Source organism: Pezoporus flaviventris, unplaced genomic scaffold (genome assembly GCF_033815535.1).
Source record: "Pezoporus flaviventris isolate CSIRO_AGI_PZ_B2104156 unplaced genomic scaffold, CSIRO_AGI_Pfla_v1 ptg000006l, whole genome shotgun sequence".
NCBI lineage: Eukaryota > Metazoa > Chordata > Aves > Psittaciformes > Psittacidae > Pezoporus > Pezoporus flaviventris.
The window spans coordinates 6142392-6164896 of record NW_026892554.1 but is presented as its reverse complement, the minus strand read 5'-3'; the positions used below and the strand labels follow the sequence as shown (position 1 = coordinate 6164896).

At 42.3% G+C, this 22505-nt stretch overlaps 1 protein-coding gene across 1 annotated transcript in view; it reads left to right on the top strand.

The window, feature by feature from the left end:
- Nucleotides 1–14336: 14336 nt before the first annotated feature.
- Nucleotides 14337–22505, top strand: part of MCTP2 (multiple C2 and transmembrane domain containing 2) — a 111530-nt gene continuing 103361 nt past the window's right edge. The window contains exons 1-3 of the mRNA XM_061446716.1: nt 14337–14489; nt 18613–18716; nt 19489–20062. Coding sequence (XP_061302700.1) covers nt 19517–20062 — 546 coding nt within the window. The 5' untranslated portion in view covers nt 14337–14489; nt 18613–18716; nt 19489–19516. The remainder of the gene's footprint in view (nt 14490–18612; nt 18717–19488; nt 20063–22505) is intronic.

Below are 22505 nucleotides of genomic sequence, written 5' to 3'. Positions count from 1 at the left end.
CACAAAGGCCTCATGTAGTCCCCATAAGTGGCATGTGCCAAGGCAGCTGGAGCAGCTATCACCAAAGACACCTTCATATTTAGTCAGAATTGAATACAGTTGCGTGATGATTTCCAAGAGAAGAAAATTTCTCAGGCTAATCTTTTCCAGACCCCACAGTTGGGCAGTCATGTAACAGTTAATGGATTTATCTTTCTATTGCCACTATCTCACAGCAAGCTCTTCTCATTTAGCTGCATGTTGGGTACAAGAATTTAATTTTTGCCTCTCTTGTCTTCTTCCCGTTGCAACCAAGGAGCACTGTTACATTTCATTTTGGCAGACACACGCACAAGCTGCTTTTCTTGCTACTCCAAAACCCATCAGTCTTCTTTATTAGATTGCCCTTGGGCATGCTTACAATTTTTTCCTCTCTTGGCTGTAGTCTGTGACAAGACATGCACAGAACTATTTTTGATACACATTTTTTTGGGATCACAGAACTAACAGAAGAGTATTTTGGAGACTATGCTCTTGTTCCAAACTTTTCCTAATTATCTGAAGCTGATACCTTTCTTGGTTTAGATGAAAGGATGGCAACAATATTAGCAGGACAAAGTTTTCCTTCTCTGTTTTCACTTTAGGTGATTAGTTTCCTGTTCTCTGCCAACTTCCCCTTAAATTCTTCATTGCAAGAGCTAAGTGAAACTGCTAAGTAAAACTGCATTTAGCAAAGCTTTGGGAGTTATATGCACTTTAGAAGTTGCTGCAAACTTCTTGATATAATTTTGACCACAGTAACTTAACGGTGTTTTTGAGGCTGTGCTGGGACATCAGGATCTGATAATTCAAACACGATGCTTAAGTCAGGAGGCAAAATAAAGCTTTGCTATTTTTTCTCCCTTGATCCTGTAAAATTGCTCATGTGTCCAAAGCAATAACCTTACCTCTCTGTAGTTCCTTGCTCCTGATATTGTGGATCATTGTGAGACTGTGCATGTGCATGAACTTTCTCTCCAGATTTGGTTGAACAAAATGAATACTGGCTTTTATGATGTTTTCCCCATGTTCTTATTCAATGGCTAGTGGAATGATTCTTTGCACTGTGACAAACCCTTCCCACATGTGCATGTCAACTTCTGTTTTGCAATGGCGTAACACAGTTGCATCACCAAGTTTCAGTAGATGACAGGAGGAGAGCGTCACTACGTCAGCTAGGCTCTTGGACAGCGTGCAATTTCTGTTGATGAGGGTGATAGGTATGGAAGGTAAATTCCATCACTAAGCTCTTCATTTCTTCTTGTCTCATTGCTCTGCAGCTCACGCAGTGATACCACATTCAACCGAGGTTAAACATCACAGGTGGGAGTGGTGATGTGAACCAAGAAGGTGTGTGGTGGAGCGTGAGAGCTGGAGTTCTTCAGAAACAAGCTGGGGGTGCAGGAGCTGCGGGGCAGCGCTTGCTCTTTCACGCTGTAACAAACCTATGAAGAAACACGTGTGGGACCTTGTTTCAGCTGCAGACGTGCCAGGTAAGCAAATCATCTTGCCTGGTCCTGCCTCGGTTTCTTTGCCTGAGCCACGCAGCTGTGATTCTTGGCCCCTTTTTTAGGCACCTGGACACACAGCCAAGGAAAAGCCTTTACGTGGCAGGGCTGCTGCTCACTTTATTTCCCTTTGCCTGCAGTCATTACGTACTTTCCACCTCCACCCTCACCCAGGAGAGTGCTGCCGGGCCCCTGCCCTCCGCCACCACCTTCCCTATGGCTTTTGAGACAAAACCCCCGGGCTTTTGGATTTGGCCGGGGGATGCGGGGAAGGGTGAAGGCTGGAGCTGGGGATGCTTCCGGTGGCTGGTGGTGGTGCTCCGAGGGAAGTGATCCTCGGAGGGGACATGGGGCGGTCCAAGGGTAATGGGGGGTGTCCGAAGGGGGAAAATGCACTAGGATGCTCGGAGGGGGAGGCGGGATGCGGTAAATCCAGGAGGTTCCGGGGCGGGAAGCGCTCAGGGAGGTGCCGGCAGCGGGACCGCCCCGGGGGTGGTGGCGGTGACAGCGACACCAACACGTGCCCGCCCCGGCGCCGCGTTCACAGCAGCGTGGAGAGCCCGAGGGGAGCCGTGCGGAGATGGGCGGCTGGGGGGTCCCCGCGGGTCTGCCCGGCACGCAGGTAACCCCGCTGCCCCGGGGAGGGGGGGTATCCTCGCCGGGCTGGGAGCAGGGGCTTGCCGCGGTGCTCGGTGCTGCCTGGCACCGGCTGCCGGCGGCTCTGGGGCTTGGCGCGTCCTGCCGTGCTGCTTTGGGTACCGAGTGCATCCGCTTGGGAAGAAAGACCACAGCTGGATGGCGGTGGGGGTTATTTATTAATTTATCTATGCTAATGCTTTTTATGTTGTTGGTTTGTTGTTTCTTTTTTTTTCCCCTTATCTATGTTTGGGGGGGTGGTGGTGGTTTTTTTTTTTTTTGTTTTCAAGAATCAGATTGGAAAAGATCTTTAAGACCATCGAGTCCAACCTTAGCCAGGACTGCCAAACCCTCCACAGCCCTAGACGCTTAGTGGATTTTGCCCATTTTGTGCTAGCCAACTTGCTGCCCTTGTTCATGCTTTCCCAGCTATCCTGGCGATCTAACTTCATAGTGGAAAGCTCGCGGTTACTTTGTGCTCCTCTGTGTATTGCTTTAGTGATGCTGCATGGGATACTTGGACCTTGGGTGGATGTTTCTGTTGTTGTTTACGTGAGAAAATTATCCTCTCCTTTCCCAGCCAGCTTTCCCTGAACTGATCCATCCCTGTGTGTACTTGCTTACTGGCATTGATTTGGGTGGTTGTGGACTTTAGTTAAAGAAATAGGCTATTTGAATGTTGGATATTTAATAATATTTAATATTTTATTATTGGATATTTAATAATAATCAAATATTTATTTATTGGATATTTAATAATAATAAAATGATCCTTAAAATGAAAGCAAACAACAAAGAAGAAACACGCACACAAGTGCAACAATGCAGCAAAGTTGCTTTAAGGGTACCTTTGAAGGAATTTGAAGATGTAGGGTATAATTTAAAAAAAAAATAAATCTGTTCATGTGCTTCTAATGAGAAATATTGTAATTTTTCAGTGATGTTCCCATAGAATAACTATGCAAGTGGCAAGAAACCAGTTGGTGCTCCTAGTTTTATGACAGGCAGTTGTTCAGTGCACACTTAATGCCACATAGTAGTAATTCAGCTTCAAGAAAGTAGAAATTCTCACCTGGATAATTTTGTATTAATTTTCCGTGGTTAAGCTGTAGAATTTGTCATGTATTTTACAGTGATTTTGGCTCATTATCAGGAGATTAGACTGTTCAGTGGGTATATCTAGCTGTCAGAATGAACGAGTGTATTTGAGTGATAATCTTGTTTGCTGTCTTGCTGCTGTTCAATAACATCACAAAACAGCATATCGTAAAGCAAATAGACTTTAATATGATGTAGTCTGAAGATGATTCAGTAGGTGTAGTTTCATTTTGCAGTTGATGTGTGAAGAAGAAAATGTCACAGAGAGGACATGAATTTCATGTAATAAATTTTTTGGCACTTCATTTTTTTTCATAGGACTGGTAAATTTTGTGCTGTTAAGTTTTAAACTTTGATTATATTGGAGAAGCTACAGAATAGTTTGTAGTTTTGTGTATTCAAGGTGTTGATTAAGAAACAAGGGCAGGAAGAGGGGTACAGCTGTCACTGACAGTGGGTGCAAGGCCAGTGCATAAGACAGTAAGAGGACTAGAAGCATTGCTTATCATGTCCTTTGAGGTAATTATACCATAAACTGGCTCAACTTAACTGCAGGTTGTTTTTTTCCAGTGGCTTTTGCATTTAATAATACAAGCAGCAGCTTTCAAACTAACTGCACTGATGAAATTCCTCTTACCTGAACAGATAGCTATTCAAAAATGTACCTGCTTAGGCAAGAAAGGCTCCTGAGGAGAGCAGCAATTGTGCTTTGCATGTTGAAGTTCACTGGGATTTGGGGCTGCCTGTGATGGAGCTGGTGTTGGGGCTGTGTGTGTGGCAGGGGTAGGTTTGGGATGAGGGATAAATCTCACTTCAGAAACTTCTCAGTTCTTCCTGCTTTGATTTTCAGGCAGTATTGAGTGTCTGCAGCTGCTGCTTTAGTCTGCATTGTGCTGATTTGCCCTTCTTATCTCTTAACACTAATTTCTTATTGATAGCTGAAGGTTGCCATGAGACTTTCACCACTGGCTGTGAACTTCATGTGGGACATGTATGAAGACAGGTTGAGAAAGTTGGGGCTGTTCAGCCTGGAGAAGAGAAGGCTGCGTGGAGACCTCATAGCAGCCTTCCAGTATCTGAAGGGGGCCTATAGGGATGCTGGAGAGGGACTCTTCATTAGGGACTGTAGTGATAGGACAAGGGGTAACGGGTTAGAACTTAAACAGGGGAAGTTTAGATTGGATATAAAGAAGTTCTTTACTGTGAGGGTAGTGAGGCACTGGGATGGGTCGCCCAGGGAAATTGTGAATGCTCCATCCCTGGCGGTGCTCAAGGCTATGTTGGACAGAGCCTTGGGTGGCATGGTTTAGTGTGAGGTGTCCCTGCCCATGGAAGGGGAATTGGAACTAGATGATCTTAAGGTCCCTTCCAACCCTAACCATGCTATGATTCTATGACATAAGCAACAGCTTGTGCTGTCAGTTTTTTAGGAGACCCTCAGGTTTTATGCGTTTTGGTCACTTATTTCTATACCATGAACTAATTTAAGGGCTGGGCTTTGAATTTCAGTCTGCTAAGGAACAGAGAGATGGGGACTCTCATCATCTCCATGCTGGTTGTGGCCCTTCTGCCTGGGCAGCAGTCTGCTGGCGTGGGAGAGAGCGAAACTTTACCTTAGCAGAGGAGAGGAAAACATGCTAAATATGCTCTGCATTTCCTCCACGCCTTTTCCATCCTTGAGTGGAAAATTGCTCCCAATTTCCTCAGATTTGGAGGATTTACATTGGCACCCTTCCCACATTCCCATTTTACTTCCAGTTGTATTTACTAGATAACACACGCTTGCATAGAAGCTTGTTTATAAGCCAAAGGAACATTTTTCCTCAATCTCTTCCTACCAGAGTTAAGCACTGAGATGTTCCCTGGGTCCCAGGGGGCTGTTTCTCAAGACTAAATTGGTCCTTGCAGGATTGTGAGGATGTTAGAAGCCTGAGTGCCTTGAACTTTGATTTGAAATTGAGTATTGGGATAACCGCTGCACCTGAGTGCACCTCTATTTTTTAAGCTGTTGATGCTATCAAATCAAATCATAGAAGCAGAAGGAATATTCATATTTAGGTCATTTGTATCTAAAGGCTTCTTTCTGTATTCCTCATTGCCTTATGCGTGAGGGTCCTAATGAAGACTGGGAATGATAAGAGAAACTGAGATTAGTGTCCTGTGTTTTATCAAATGATCAATTGCCTTATTATGTGCTTGGCAATTTCTCTCTTGAAATTAGTTTGGGTGTAGCTACAGGTTCACCAGCATTGCCACAGAGTGGGGTGATTGTCGTGTGGGCAGGAGGTTTTGGTCCAGTTTAGGGATCGGTAATAAGGAAGCCTTGTTAATGGAGACCTTGTGTTAGATGTTCTCCATCTTTTCCTGGACACAACGGATGTATTCAGACAATTCTCTTATCTCAGCTCCCCCCCCCCCCCAAAGCTATTATATGCCTGCTTTGTGTGGCAGTTCAGTTGTTTGGATAGCATAGCAGTAACCAGGCTCCTTGAATGATCTGTGATTTTCAATTAAAAGGAATTATTAGAGAGGATAAGGCAGAAGTAGGCCAAATCTGAATGATACGGAGTAAATATAGAACCATTATTCATAATTTCAAATAACTCCAAATTTTAAAGGGGTGGGAATAAATAAGCAAACATAGATGATTTTTTTAATAAGGTACTTATCAGTAAAAGGAGATACTGTTTCACAGAAGCACAGTTTATCTGTGGAACTCACTACTGCAGTGTCTTTCTGTTGCCTATGAATTTTAGAAGTTGTTAGGCAAGTTAATAGAGAAAAGGTATGCTAGGATGATAATCACGAAGATGCAGGTACAATTTCTAGTGAAGCAGTCCCTAAATCCCAGATTGCTGGAAGCCAGGAGATTATTTTGCAGGTAGAATTGTGATTATTTCCTGACTTTATATTCTTCTAGCATCTGCTTTTGGTCAGAGTTAGAAGCAGCTTAATGGGCTAAATCGCTATTTGGAGTGATGCAGTCCAATTACATGATATACGTGATGAAAATTTGGATGAGTTTTTCTCACATGACTGCTGCTTTGTCCAGATCAGTTCCATGCAGGTCAATGTTAGATATAACTTCAGTTTTCACACTTGCGGGAGAACCTGCAGTAAATAACGTGATTAGCCCTGTGTTTCCTTAAGTTTTGATTAACTGCCTATTTGTAACCATCTGTTAAGAGCACAGATTGAGCTGACATATTTCAAGGCTACACAGCTGCTGCAAAGCTTTTGTTACTTTATCACTGGTGAAATAATTGGATTATTGTGTGAAAATCTGGAGGATGTTAAGATTTTGGGTTTGATTTCTGCTTTCTTAACTGTATACTCCTTTTTTTTAAGGAAGTTTATTTCTTCTTTGTTAGCTTCACATAAGCAATCTCCCGACCTGTAGGCATTGTTTTAACCTTTGGTTTTGATGCTTACACCACCTCCTGTTAAACCTGCGTCAGGGCTGATGGTGATGGATTGTGTGCATCCTCACTTTCCCATTGACTTCAGCTGCTCCTTGTGTAAGGACCCTTGAGCTGGGAGTCTTCAAGGCTGCTTGTGGAATTGGAGCTGGAATGTTTCCAGTTTGGCTGTGTAGGTGTCTAGAGGGGACCAGAGAGGTTCCTTGTATGGATACGTAGGATGCACGAGACTCGGAGGAAAGCCTTTGGATAACACTTTCTGGTGGTCCTTAGTTAAAACTACTTAGCTTTATTGTTTGCCTCTAGTTTATGGTTGGTGTATGGTGAGAGTTGGAGCTAAGTGACCTACAGGGTGACTTTTCTGCCTGCTGCGGTGGATGCCTGTTTCTGTATTTACACAGATGCTCCTTCACTAGCTTGTTTCCACTTTCCCACAAAACTTGCTAAAATACAAGCAGTGTGGGTTTTGAGATCTTTGTTTTGTTTGCCTTTTGGGATGGGGAAAAAAAAAAGGGATATCTTATTCATATCCTTCCTTTCTGGAAAGTACTTGTACCCTTGACATTTCTTCCTGTTGCCCATTCCTAGGAACTACATTTTCAAAAGTAAATTTTGCTTTACTGGAAACTTTAGGTTTGGTCAGACTTCATTGTTTTCAAAATTCTTGGAATTGTATGGCTTTGCTCTCTTAAGATCAGAGATAAGGGCTAATTTGGAAATGAAAGATTCCTGGCTCCGTTTGATACCAGAAATTAAGGAGCAGAAGCAGCTCTTGTCTTTTCAGGATTTGTGGGTGTGCTTTCATTCTTTGCTACTAAATAGATAAGCCCTGCTCTAGAAGTAAGCTCTAGCCAGGACAGGGTCTATATAACCTATATTGTTTGATAATCTCTTAATGTAGATGGATGCAAATGAGGTGGCCATACTAATGTATTTGTTGCCATTGATGTGGACGTGGCAATGATCTGGAGCTGTCAGCAAGGATGGGGTAGACTCTCTTAGATCATATTATCATGGCTGTGGGTTATTTTTAAAGTATTTGGGTTTAAGTGAGAAGGGATTATGGAGCTCAGATCTTTGAAATTTTATTGGATGCAAGTTCCCCTTAAAATAAAATCCTATGAATCCTAACATTTTTTACAAGTTAAATTAAAAATATCCAAATGGATGCAGTAACATAACTCAGCTCCTTGTCGCTGCTTCCCTGGGTTTCAAGTGGAATGTTTTTTTGCTGTCTTCCCTCATGGGAAACATCTGCAGAACCAAACGGCAAATAATTAATGCTCATTCAATAGCAGGCTTTGTTCCCAGTTTCTTGTACTTGGAAACAATTAACTGTAGAGTTTTGTTTTGTCTTGTTTTTCTGTTTGAGTGCAAACATCTAATTCCAGTTACATATTTTAGTGGATTCTGTAGAAATCCTGCTATTTTTGATTGTGGTTATAATGGGTGCCCCCCACCCAAATTCAGACAGTGGTAATGGTGATAGTACCTTTTTTTTTAATGTATAAATGACTGAATTTTGTTCAGGTTTGTAAAACTATGACATGTAAAACCTCATGACAAGCTCAGGGAAGACATTTGTGTTTTGAAACACAGCCCGTTTCCTCCAGTTCAGGAAGTGTTCTGGTTCAAAATCAACCACACATGGTTACCTCATAGATTTTTATTTTTTTTGCTAAGTAATACTGTCTGGCCTTTAATACTGAGCAAATAAAAGCTGAAAAAGATCGAGCATTCATCTACATAGGTGTGAAAGTTGTTCAAATCAGAAAACTTCCAAACCTATTTATCTGGCTGCAAGCAGTTTGTTTTAGGACACTTGGCCATATCTGGTAGCCACAGGTAACTGGAATGTGGGTAGCTCTTAAATCAGTTCAAAAACATTACTAGATATTACTGTATCTTTAAAGGTTTTTATTGACACCTTGCAAAAGTTTTGGTCTGAGCTCTGTGTGATTTTAATCCATGAACTAAACCAGCCTTAGGCAACATGGTCTAGTGTGAGCCATCCCTGTCCATGGCCAGGGAGGTTGGAACTAGATGATCTTAAGGTTCTTTCCAACCCAAACCAGTCTATGATTCTATAATAATGACAGCTGAATTAAAATGCCTTTTAGTTAGTATTCGTCAGAATTTAACATCCACGATTAATAAAATCTACCTTTTGTTTGTTAATTAGGGGCTAAGTGGTCGTAATTTAGGCATTAACTTTTGAGAATACATGAATGGGGCATAGTAATGGCAAGTGTAGTGATCAGTTTGAGCTGCTCTAAACTGCCTTGCCTGGAGCTTTGTATGGATAAAGGAGGATTAAAACCAAAAACCCCCACTGTGGGTAGCAGTATACAAATGAGCAGCCACTGTGGTTGGGCAGCATGAGCAGAAAGATACAGATATCCTTAAGGGAAGGTACTTAAAGTTTACCAAACTATCCCACTGTACTTAAGGCAAATTTACCCTCGATGAATCAGGATTACACTGTTTTTTAGGGACTCTGTAATGTGTGTGCAGTTTTCCCCAATAAAACAGTTTGATTTTGACAGATATTAACATCTTGGGTCCACGACCTGGATGTAGCATGAAGCTTTCACTAGCTCTGTTTGGACCTAGGATGCGTGTTCTTGAGACTGATGCAACTGAAATGGGATAAAATCCAGCAAACTCAGGCTCTAAATGGAGAATCTCTTAAATTCTGTTAAATATTTCTGTTGTCATGAGACACCCAAACCTCAACATGAAAGGTGAGCACCCCATTATTTGATGGTGTACAGTGGGAATAAATAACGCTCTTAAGGATGCATGCAAATTCTGCCAGGAATCGCTGGTCCATAACAGTGTTCCTCAAAGTGTGGGGTGTTTCCTTCCTCCCTCTTCCAAAATGCATTAAGGGGGTGTGTAAATGATTAATGTGTTGTGGTGAAGTGAGACAGGCATCAGATACTGCTGTATGATGTCCCCCTCTAGCCCTGACTTAGGGGCAACAGCTCCAGCAACTGTTTTATGCAATGTGATGATGGTTATACTGGGTGAGATCAAAGGTCCATGTCCCTAGGGCCTGATGTCTGACAGTCACTGGTAAGGCATGTGGCTAGAACAGCATTATATCAAAGAAGCCCTTACTGAGGCTCAGAGAGGACACATTCTGAAAACCTGGAAAATTCTAGGTTAGAAACAGAAAACAGGAGGAAATAAGTGACTGGAACACTAGTGTAATGCCAGTGAGCCTAATTCCTACATAATAGTTGCTTGTAACTGCAATGAAGACGAAGGTGTGCAAAATGAAAGCTACAGAGCATGTTTATCATATAAATCAAATATCTTAGAAGAAATGAAAGTGAATTTTGAATTGCTTCATCAAGCACAAGTAAGAAGCATAATACTAGCTCAGCTATGCCAGCGTTTCTGGTTTGGGGAGCTTTTCTGATTGCATCACTTCCAGGAACGCACCAGAAGTAACAAAACCAGGCTTTATTATAGAGGTGAGGTTCTCTGAACTTCTGCAGGTAAAATCTACAACAGCTCACTTCATACATTGTAGCAAATTCTTATATTTAATTTTTGACCATTTTATTCAAACTTAAATTAGTTACTGGATTAAGAGTCTGTGGTTTTCTTTAAATGATGTCGATATTTAGGGGCTTCAGTTTTAGCAAACCAAACCCCCAGTGTTTAGACTCAGGAAATGCCAAAGTGTGATTGCCAATGAGCATAAGTTCAATTTGCCAGCTTTATCTGCTCTTGTCAATGGGAAAATAATGCTCTAACGGAACGCAGAGACAAGGTGAGTATTTCTAGTGCCAGGAGGCTGAAAACTCAAAGGGTGTATGAAAAGATAAACCTCAAAGCTGGTTCTGTACTGTGACAAATGACTGGCATTTAGAGATGTGTGCTGGCATAAATTTTAGTCTCTCCAATTGGGAAAAAGAAAAGTTTAAAGAAGTCTTCAGGTTTATGAAGCCATTTATGTGCTGAACATTTTACTGTTGTGAGTTCAGGGAAGCAGTGTGTTTGTTTTTAGTTGCGTGCTTTGGCTTCTTCATATGTAAAGTACTACATTATTGTCCAGGATTCAGTTTTTTCACCAGAATCACAACTATGAATAAGGAGGGTGAAGCTCCTTTAGTGCAGGAGAAGGGTGTCTTGATGCATTGGTTGCTTTTCTGTGTAGAACAATCTTGCTAATGGAAGTTTTGGCATCTTTTTTTTACCCAGAAGTGAGGCTTAAACAAGAGATGCTTTCTTGGTGTTAGTGATTAGTTTGGGTGTACCTTTTTGATGTTGTTTATTATCAAACTAGTGTTTTGCTGCTTAACTTTATGAAGTTAGCCATATAATGTAGTCCTGGTAATGTAGGCCTAGTCTTATTATCTAAGCTACTGTCATCTGTAAAAGCATAGCTTATTGCCGAAGGTTAAAATTCCTCTTAAAATTGCTTCCCCCCTTTCTGTAGCAGAATTTAGAGTAATGTTGTAACTGGATTTAGAGTAGCTGAGGATCCATGAAGTCCGCTAAAATGTTCATGTATTTTGAAATAGAATTATGTGGGTGAGCTTTGTCTTTAAGTTACTGTGCTTGTAACATGTATGCAATAGTTCTGCACATAGTCGATTTCTTAGAGACTGGAGAAATGCTGTGTGTCTTCCAGCAATATATCCCTAGAAAAACACACCAGTGACAATGAGGGGTTTTTGTTTTCTCTCCACAAATAAACACTTGTTTAGCAGTTACAGCCTGGAGGTCAGGCCACAGATTCATTGTGGCTATGAGTAAGGCTGAGGATCTGATGACTGCTTTGAATGCTAAATATTTGTTTTACTCTTCAATTGAAGTCCCCTGTGCTTCTCACAGGCTTTCAATTTCACTTGTGGTTGTGGTCTCTGTGCTGTTAACTGGGTGCAAACTGTGTGTGATAGTGCAGGAGATGGCACTGAAACCCTCAAACATTTGGCTTCACCAAGAGCTTCCAAAGGGCTTTATTCATATGTGGGTTTTCCAGTCTTCCTTTCAGCTTTCTCAGTAGTGATGCACAACCCCAGATATCCAAGTGCAGTGATTTTCTGTAAGGTAACTTGTGGTTCTTGCAGAAAATGATGATTATTACTGGTGCAATTCTCTCATTCAGTGATACGCTACAACACACCAAACCTCTATTTTCTTTAAGGGCAGTTGCCTTCAGTCTCCTGCCATTGTGAATTAGGAGACTGTAAAAGCACCGGTTCATTTTATCTCCGGAGATACCCAAACCGTGCTGAGATGTTAAACGTGAAAGGACATTTAATCACACAGGTCAATACAGATTCAGAGTACTCTCAACTCTCCTGTGTGTCCAGCTTTAACTGTGATCTCTGGCCCTGGCACGCGCCACATTGCTGTTTGGAAGAGGAACGTGCTCTAGTAAGGAAGGAAAGAGGGCAAACTGCATCAGCATGCTTAGCACGAGCTTTTGTCCTGTTCACGTTTCATCAGGCCGTTTCTGTGGACCAAAAGTGTTCTGTTTAGGCCACTTTGCTAAATCTTTGTTAAATAAAGAACCATGCAGAGCTTTTAATAGATCTTTCCTATGTAGCCACTGAGTTTTGATAAGTAGTGTGACAGTAATAGAAGCTATTTAGGGAGCATTGCTGGCTCACACTCAAGTAATTTGCATAATAAACATTAACTTCTTTTATTTAAATATGGGACTTAAGTGCTAGTAAAAGGCACTGGCTCATTTGGCCTCCAGTGGAAATGAGTCTCCAGTTTCCTTCCTAGGTTTGTTTTCCCTGAGAGTTATGAAATGGGATGGTCTATTTCTGTGCACCTCTTGTTATAAAAATATACCTTTTGTTATAAAAGAGATGAGCACAGGCTTGAAAGGAGAGAGTGAGGAGGAAGGAGGCTGCAGGGCTCCACTGGAGCTTCTCTTGATGGGCACCAGCTCCTGCAACACTTTGCCTGATTTCTCCCGATCTTGTGTTGCTCCTCCTGTGAGCCCTGATAAACCTCTCATTTCTCTATTTATTTTAGAGCTTTCCTTATCTCACTCTTACTCTGCTTGTACCTACAACTCTCCTTTCCCCTATCTGCTCATCTGCTTTTCCTCTTCCCTTGCTCCTGGAGGTGCTCTGCTCTAGGTACTGCCTTTACAAGGGATCACCTGAACTGACTGGGAGCAATAAGGCAAGTTATAAAACAAACCTAGCCAGTGGTGAAGCAGCATCCTGATTATTAGCATGATCTCAGCACATGGCACCGTGCCTTCCAGGGGCAGGATTTGTCACTCCAGGATCTTTCTTGGAGTCTGGTTTGACGTGCACCTCATCCCCTGTGGCACAGGGCTGCGGGAAGCAGATCTTCATGCATAGGTGTCCCCAGAGACGTTTGATGCTCAGATGGTGTTTGCGCTGTAAAGATCACATTTAATTGTACCAGCTTGGTGCGGTGCCATGAATTAGATTGAAAAGATTGAAGGGGCCTTCTGGCTTGCAGAGGTATGATCGCAAGCTACAGTATTTTGAAAGAAGCTGAAAGAGTGGAAGAAACTTGTGAAATATCTTTTGTAAAGATACACCCAAACACTTCCTCCTCCATTTCCCCCATACTCATCAGTTTTCTTTTGGTTTAGAACAGACAGAAACAAAACAAAAGCAACACTTTTATAAGCTGGAGGCAGGTGCAGGGTTGGTTGGGTTTTTTTTGGTAACTTTCACTATCAGATGCTATTTTAAGATGCTTGTAGCAGCTGATCGTTCTGTTGCTTCTCACAGTTACTGTCTGCTCATAAACCTTAAGAAAAAAGCTCTCCAGATTGTGCAAAAGTCTCTAAGGAGTTCGAGCATCTCTGTTCCTCTCTTGTGTGATAAGTGGAGGAAGACGTGCTCATTTTGTGTGTTTGTGAAAGATGAAGCTCGTCACATTAAAAAAATGAAAGCCAAGTGTGGGATGAGAAAGCCCAGAGCCTAATAACCAAGGGGTCTCTTAACCACCTCCCTGCCCCAAAACAACAAACCCAAAGCCTTGAAAAACCCCAATAAAACAACAGTCTGTCTTAAGATGCCTGTATTATCTGCATGTAATAAGCAGGCTTTTCTTAAGCGTTGTATTTACCCTGGATAGTTTCAGTGATCTTCTGCAAGGACTGTAGGTTTCTTTCAGCTTACATCAAGAAAATAAGGCTGCTTTATTGGGCCTACTTATTTCCATTGAAGCATATAAAATTGTCTGTTATGAAGCAGTTGTACTACATTGGCTGACAGCAACAGGTCAAGTTTTTACTTTAAGTTTAGCATCCTACTGCACTTTGCAAATGAGTCTAACAATAGGGCAGCATAAAAGCAGGATCTGTATCAACTCACTGGCATCATTTGAAGCCCTACAGGGAAGCTTGAGCTCAAACACAGTGGCAAGATGTGGAAGCTGGCCAAGACATAACCCCACTTTTGCAGCAAGTAACTGATGCAATGAAGACTTCAGCTACACTTCAACAGTGTGCTCCCTTTGATGCTTGCTAGTACTAAAAATAATTGTAGTGCTGATTTCCCCAGGGTAATTAGCCTATGCAGCATCAGATTGAAATCAGACTTTTTCTGGTGCCTTATCAAATTGAAGTTCAGGTATTTACCATATGCTATAAGACTCAGCTGCAGGAAGAAAAGGTGTCTTAGTTTCTCAGTATTGTGATGTATGTATCTAATTCAGCATCCTTCTTAGCTTCTGTGATCAGACCTAGAGAGGAATGGTTTCAGGCCCACCTAGGGCAGCCTTTCATTTTGGGTTTGCTTCTGCAACACTTGAAGGTGCTGATAATCCAAGGAACATCCTGCCCCTGGTAAAGTACTCTTTTCTTTTAGATGTTTTAAATATCATATATATGAGTGCGGTTGGTGCTGGGTTTGGAATCCTCCAGGATAAAATAGTAACTCTGAACAAAGGGTTACTTTGTTTGAATGACAGTGTCTTATCGATGTGGCTGTTGATGCTTATCATAAAGCTACTGTATTTCCAGATATCATAAGCTATTGCAAAGAAGGTAGTGTAGGTTTCTTTTTCTAAAGTAACTATACTCATTAGTAATGTTTTATATTTGACTGTTCTAGACACAGTGATGAGAAAAACCTGCAGAATTTGGTATTATCTGTTACAGAAATAACTGCCCAGCACATACAGCTGTTACTCAGCTGAGAGCTATTTTCCTGATATGAGGAATGATTTGATTTATGACTCCTAGAGCCAGACAATGGAGTTTATAGCAAAAAGTTGAAAGAAGGGTGCAAAAAGAGGATCCTACGCCTTTCTTCCATTCCCTTATCTCCTTCTTGATGTCAGTGTTTTTCAGCACACTGAATTCAGAAATTATAAATCAAAAGTATTATACTCTTATTAGAACTTTCAATAGCCAAATACTGTGCTGCATAGCAGAAGTGTAATTAGCCTTGTTTATGGCTTGTATAATATTTCATGCGTTAGGTTTTCAGCTTGAGTCTGTGCCAGTCATGCAGAGACTGGGGTGACTATCCTATGCCAGAGCAGCCAGAATCAATAGAGGTTTTGCAGTGAGGGAGTTTTCATTAGTTCCTTCCAGTTTGAGCCTGTGCAAGTGAGGAGCATCTTCCTAACAGCCTCTAATGCCTGTTAGTAATTTCAGCTACAATGGATTCAAATGTTGGCTACTCTTTAGTTGTAGCTGAAAACATGAATGAGGCATTGCAAAGACGGGTGGCATGTGAACTGACCCAATGTTTTCACCTTCATTAGGTAAGCAAATAGAGTACAATAATTACTAGACTTAATGAAGGTTGTAGTAGGGGTGGTGGTACTCTGTTTCATTTTTATCTCCTCACTGGCTTTGGAGGGTGCTTCAGTGAGCATCGTGCACTGCTGGGTGCTTATGGTCACTTAGTGAAGAAAGACAACATATTCCATAATTTCCAGTGTGTAAATCAATTTGGTTTTGTTTGCTAGCTTAGCTACATTGGGTACTTTCATAATGTTTTCAGAGTATCTTGTAGCATTTCTCACTTGTGGCTTTCCTGGCTTCCTGACAAGACAGTAAGTGAAGTAGATTTACAGAATGGTTTCTCTAGGTTTTCAGTGGTGTTTGAAATATCTCTTATAGCCACCTGTTATAACACCTAAAAAAATCACTTAGCTCTAAATATTAGAACAGCTTAAAGGAGAGCTTAGAGACTTAGAGTGACAGAAACCAAAGCACATAAAAAAAAGTCCCAAGGACCATAATTAGAATATACTTAAAGGAGGATAAAATGCTAGAAATATTTGTTGTATCAGTCAGATGTGAGCTGTGACCACCTTTTTTGTCACTAATGCTTTCCTTCTTGCCCCCAAAAGAGGAGGAAACAGCAAAAGAAAAGCATACAATAAAAATGGCAAGTGCAATCAGAAGTGGTCTCCCTGAAAGAAGAGATTAAACTATATGGATTCTTCTGAGCATTTGAGATGTAGCAGTATATTAAAGAGAAGGCTGAAGAAGATAGGCTGAAAAGAACTTTTCCTTTCCTTACATAAGAACAAGAAGTCATTCAATGAAATTAAAACCAACAAAGTTAAGATGGATAACAGGAAATGTTTCTCTTTGATTACTGCTTGCAGATTTTTGGTACAATGTGCCATTGATGTGGGGAAAGAATAGAGAGGCCAAACTTAGACCAAGAATTTGGCCACGTATGCTTTCCCCTCTGGTTGCGTAGGGAATATTTGGCAATATAGTTGGCACCAAACTTCTGAGGCTGTGGAAGGAAGAGGGAAAGCTGCTGGCCTATGAAGGATAAGGAGTATGTGAACAACATGTTGGTACAGAGAACATGCTTTTTATAAGCAAGGAAGAACTTCTTGAAAATTATGTGTTTCTATTGATGATGTGCAGTATGGAAAAGTAAAGGAAAAAGTGATGTAGGAAGAAAGAACAGTTGTGTGTGTGAATACATTCTGATGTAGCATGGGGGTATCCGTGAAGCCTGCCACTCCTGGCTCCAGCACTGTGCTGGGGAAGGAGGGTGGTCCCTTCCCTGATCTTCCAGCGATCTCTTTGGGGAATAGGTCTCTGGTCATGGCGGGGATGTTTCTTTTTTTCTGCTTGAACTAGTGAAGTGAAAAAAAGTGTCACTGTATGGATGACTGATGCATTTGCCCTTCAGACTGTATTCACCCTTTTCTCAGATCAGAACAGATTGTGTACTGTTATTTGTGTGTTATAACCATCATTTGGATTAGTTTGTAAATACAATATTTACTCCTGCAGCAGGAGTGTGGGTATAAGGTGGAGTATGCCCAAACCCCTCGGCAGTTCAGGGATGAGCTTGCCTTTTCTGTGGCCTCAGTCCAGGCAATCCGCTGCTGCTTATGCAGTAAATATCACCTCTGTGTTTTCCCAGTGTGGGAGCTACTAGGTAACTGGAGTCATACACTGCTATTCTGGGTTCAGTGCAAGTGGGTCTTAGATACACAATATGGTACCCTGCGTCATCCTTGCTGCATAGCCATTTCTATTCAGCAGCGGAGGACATGAAACTGGGAAAAACATTCAACTTGGGGAAAGTAACTGGGAAAACTTAAAGGAATAAGCCCACTGCTAGGAAACAAAATCTCGAAGTAAACAAAATAAAAACAGCAGTGGGTTGTCAAAATGAGACAGGTAGAGAATAACAGGAAGGGAATAGGAAGCAGTAAGAGCCTAGGGAAGTGGATGCTGAGCGCTGCCCTGCCTTTATTTACAATGTCTTCGCTTCAGTGTGTTTCTGTGTATGTAGGCGAGCAAAGCGGAGAGCACTGGCAGGAGATGAGTTGTTTAAATGAGTCCCAGCAGTGCGTTTCATAATGTTTTGTGCAAATGTGTTTAGCCTCATAATATCTGTTATTGCCATGGGATGCAGTGCTTCCAAGGAAGCCTGTGGCTGCCTTGTCAAGCTTTTGTTTAAAGAGGGAAAAGCCTAAGTGAAAGCCACAGGCAGATGAGAGCAAATTCAGCCGTGTCTCTGCTGAGCTTGTGCAGGTATCGCGTGCTGCTCCAACACGGGCATCCCTGCATCTCCTCCAGTTAAATGTGGTAGGGGTGGCATTTATCTCCTTTCTCCCCCTCTGTAAATCTGCTCATCTTGTACTTCACTCTGTAAATCTGATTAATCTTGTACTTTCACAGCAAGAAAAGAAAGCCCCACCATGCCTTTGTTTCTCTCTCTCTGTGAAGCTCAGAAAATTGCTTTTGCTTCTTAGTGATGATGTGAGGGGTGAAAAAAAACAATTTCAGTTTGTCCATGTGTTCTTTGATACTGGGACTGAATTCTGGAGATAAGAGGTGAAGATACTGTGTTAAGCTGATGTATCTACACTAGCACTGCTTCCTATTTGGGCAAAATCTGTTACTGCCTTGTGAATGCATGTAATACTATTAAGGCATATTAATTTTATATGGAGTATAATGATGCTGTTATTACTCATATATCAATATAAATAGGGGGAAGACTGTGCAGCTTTAATTACATAGTAATACAGTTAAAGCATTTTTTTGTAGATGCCTGAACACTCTGCAAGTATAGTGGGGTTAGTCATAAAATTATTTAAATAAGTATCTGGCCATACAACTTCATTCAAATTAATTAATGTAAGAGGTTTCTTTGAAAGCAGACAGTGATTTCTCTGTCTGGATTCGTGCAGCAGATGTATTTCTGTTGCCTGTTCTGATGTTTTCTCTAGTGATCAGGAAAACTGTGGAATAAGTCATTTTTGGTCAATGATGCAAATGTTAGAATGTAAATACACTGAGTTTTGGAAGCGGCGGTCATGTAGTTAATGGGTATGCATTTCTAAGGCCATTAGGTATATACTCTAACCACTGTATGCATGTCTTTGCAACTGTAAAGGAGTAAATCTGCAGGTTCCATCAGCTTTTTTCCTCAATGAGTTTTGATAATGATTTGACTATCTCTGCTTCACAGAATAAGGATGGTTTCTCCGCTGTTAACTGCGAAAGACGCTGTCTGTGAGGATATTCCTCTGCACGGAGGGGTCCATCCGACTGCACTCTTACAATGCAGATACAGTAGGTGATTTTGTTTTGGTCTTCTTGTCTCTTCCTACTGTAAATATGCTCAGTGTGAACCAACTCAAAGGCGAGTCCACCAAGAGGTTTCAAAATCTGTGACCCATCCATTTTTCTCCTCATATTCTCTCATTTACCTTCTTTGTGAGGAACACTAATTCTGCTGTGGCAACTTTCACTGGCAGTGGGTTAACATAAGGGAGTGTTCTGGGGACTCAGCTGGGATTTCTCATGCTCTATGTGCCCTCTTCAGTCTCAGCTGATTTTGTCATGGTTGTCCACTAACACAGTGTGTAAGAATCCATGTAGCCTAGGAAATAGCCCCCAATTCCCTACACAGGCTGGAAAAACATCAGCAGAAATTACAGTGCCAGCTCTGACAGCATTTTTCATGTGCTAGCATTATCGTGATTTCACTCCCACCGGTAAGTTTTGTACAGAAACAATTTCAAATTGGATAAATCTCAAAACTTTCTCTAGCTGGGACTTGGCAGAAGAAGAAATATAACATTTCCTATCAGCAATCATAAAGCAGTGGGCAGACGTTGCATTTTAGTGTAGGATTAAATGCTTGTTCCTGCTGTTTTCCACCTAGATAATCAAGCCTACCCACCAGATCGAGATTGTATTTGGAAGCACTTACTAATGCGGTGTGCTTTGTTGTAAGTGTTTAGAAAAATGACTGAAAGTTTCAAGATGAGACAACATGAATCATAATCTTTGGCTGCTGTTCACTTATGATTGACTTGCCTTCTTCCTACGTTCCTTTTAGTCCCCCTGGGAATTGTTGAAGCCGTTCCATGCAGGAGCGTCGTGGTTTAAGCCCAGCCGGTAACTCAGAACCACGCATAGCGGAGCTTTCCCTTGCAGCAATGGACTTGGATAAATCATCTGTCTGGGGATCCCTGAAACAGAAAACCAGACCATTCCTGCGAAACCTGAGCGTGAAGAAGACAAAGAAGAGGTCTAGCAAGATGGTGGAGAGGAAGGTCTGTTCCTTGGACCGACGCCTCAGTGTGTCTGTGCCCGACATGCTGGAGGTGGAGACTGTTACAGAAGAAGAAACGACTTATGTGAGTACTCAGGTGTTCTCGAACTGCTCCCCCGAGAGCTTCTCCAGGTCTGTGATGTCCATGAAAAGCAGGAACTCTTCAGTGAAGCCAGTGGGAGAGGACTGGCCATGGGCATCGCAGCAGGTGTCACCCACGGAGGAGACGGTCACCCACCCGGATGCACAGGTTGCAGGCAGCCCTGTGTCCGAGGGGAAGAGAAAACCCAGCACCGACCTCTTTGAGCTGCTGCAGAGCACCCACCTGAGCGCTGCTCTGACGGACGAGGGGGCAGAGGTAGGTGGCTTGGGCATCAGCAAGGCTCTGTGGCCTCATCGGGGTCGTGCTTCTCCTTAATTGTCAGGGTTATAAAGGGATGGAGGAGGGGGCCCTATTCAAGGAATGAATGGGGGATAAAAATAGACCTAAACCATATGTGATATACAGATTATTGGAGACTAATTTAGATATCCTTTCAGTCATAGAATCCTAGAATGGTTAGAGGTGGAAGGGAACTTAAAGGTCATCCAGTTCCAAATGCCTTCCACTAGATGAGGTTGCTCCAAGCCCCATCCAACACTGCCAGGGATGGGGCAGCCACAGCATCTCTAGGTATCCAGTGCCAGCACCTCACCACCTTCATAGTAAAGAATTTCTTCCTCATGTCTAACCTAAATTTACCCTCTTTCAGTTTAAAACCATTCCCCCTTGTCCTGTCGCTACATGCCCTTGTAAAAAGTTCTCTCCAGATTTCTTGTAGGTCCCTTTTAGGGAAGACTGTTAGAAGGTCTCCCCAGAGCTTCCTCATCTCCAGGATGAACAAGCCCAGCTCTCTCAGCTTGCCTCCAGAGCAGAGGTGTTTCAGCCCTCTGAACATTTTTGTAGCCTTCTCTGGACTCACTCCAACAGCCCCATGTCAGCTCCAGAGCTGGACGCAGGACTGCGGAGGGGAGGGGTGGTCTCATGAGGGCAGGATAGAAGGCGAGAATCACCTCCCTCAACCTGCTGGACACGCTCCTTTTGATGCAGCCCAGGATGCGGTTGGCTTCCTGGGCAGTCTAAAGCTACAAAATAAGCCTGCTCCAGTTCGCTTTTACTTTATTCTGACAAGGTTATGATCCTTCAGATTTGTTGGAATTGCCTGCTGAAGTCAAGAGTTGTTGCAGCTCTCTGGGCTCTGGAAAGTGCTGCTGACACATTTGCCATAGTTACCCTTTTTGGTTAATATAGCTTACCAGGATCAGTTTATAGCAAAATCAATTTATCTTCTGCCACTCAAGGCCCAGCTGAAGGCAAGAGGTAAAAGGTGATGGGTGAGGTGAACTCTGCCTGTACCTGGAATTAACCAAGGAAAGCATGTGGTGGAGAACGGGGAACATGTAGCAGCATGCTCAGGGCTGTCCTTTGGGCTTGCATTGTGATTATTCAGAGCAGTGCAAAACCAAAAGGTTTCTTCCGCATTCCCCATCTTGTCCCCCTTCTTCCATTTACTCTGCCTCTGCGGTCAGTACTTCTGTGGCTGGACAGAATGTCCCAGGAAGAAGAGGATCAAACACCAGTGTGCTTCAAATCTGACATAAACCAGTAATTCCTGCCTGGCCTGGGCAAAGTGGGGAGTCCTGTGGATTACACAATCGCTTTGTAATATAGACAGCAGATGAATGCATGAAACGAAATTTCTTTCATTTATGTTTCATGGAAGTTTATCTCCTGTTGAGTTTTCACTGGGCAGGTTAGACTTTGAACTTTCTGAATCCTTTTTCCCATACCCTCGTTGTTACAGCTGTGGTAACTGCTTTCCATAGTCATCCGAGATACAAAAATGGTGAACACGTTTTGGTTTAAAGCCCTCCTTTGGGATTGGTGGTTTCACAGGTTGATTAACTGCATGATCACAATGATGGTTAGTGCTGCCATGGGAAAAATGGTCTTTTCTGATATAAAACTGCTTGTTCTGCATCTTGAAGGTCTGTGTATTCTTATCAAAGCAGTGTTAGTCTGTTGTGATGCAAAGTGTCAGACTCGTAGTGACTGACCATCGCTTCCAGTTCAGTGTTGCTGAATTGTTAACAGATTTGCTTCAACTTACTGGACTGTACCATAATGGCCTTGAGTTGCACCAGGAGAGGGTTAGATTGGACATGAAGAAAAATTCCTTCATCCAAAGGTGTGTTAGGCATTGGAACAGGCTGCCCAAGAAAGTGGTGGAGTCGCCATCCCTGGAGGTATTTAAAAGACATGTAGATGTGGTGATCAGGGATATGGTTTAGTGGTGGGCTTGGCAGTGCTGGGTTAACAGACTCAATGGTCTTAAAGGTCTTTCCCAACCTAAACTATTGTATGATTCTGTTATTATTCAGAGGTCTACATAAGAAAAAAGCTGAAATAGAATATCAGTTTTTTCTGTGCTTAAACCTTACTCTGAAGTTGTAGCAGCTCAGTATATGGTAGGCTGAACATTATGAATGTGTCATTATTTCAGGAGTTCTCTGATAGCCACAGTTCTTTCCTGCTGATGTAGATGAAAACCTCTAACCTAGAATCTACAGCAGCAGCACCAAAATTAATCCTAAATCCTGCTTTGATCTGGGGCAAGCTAAGTGCTTTAGGAGAAGGAGGTACTTGTACAATGATGGAATAGCTTAACTTCAAATCAAGTTTCCTCCACATGCACAATCTGAGTCTGGCTGATTCTCTGCAGCATTTATATCTTTCCCAAAATGTGTATTTGTGTATGTGC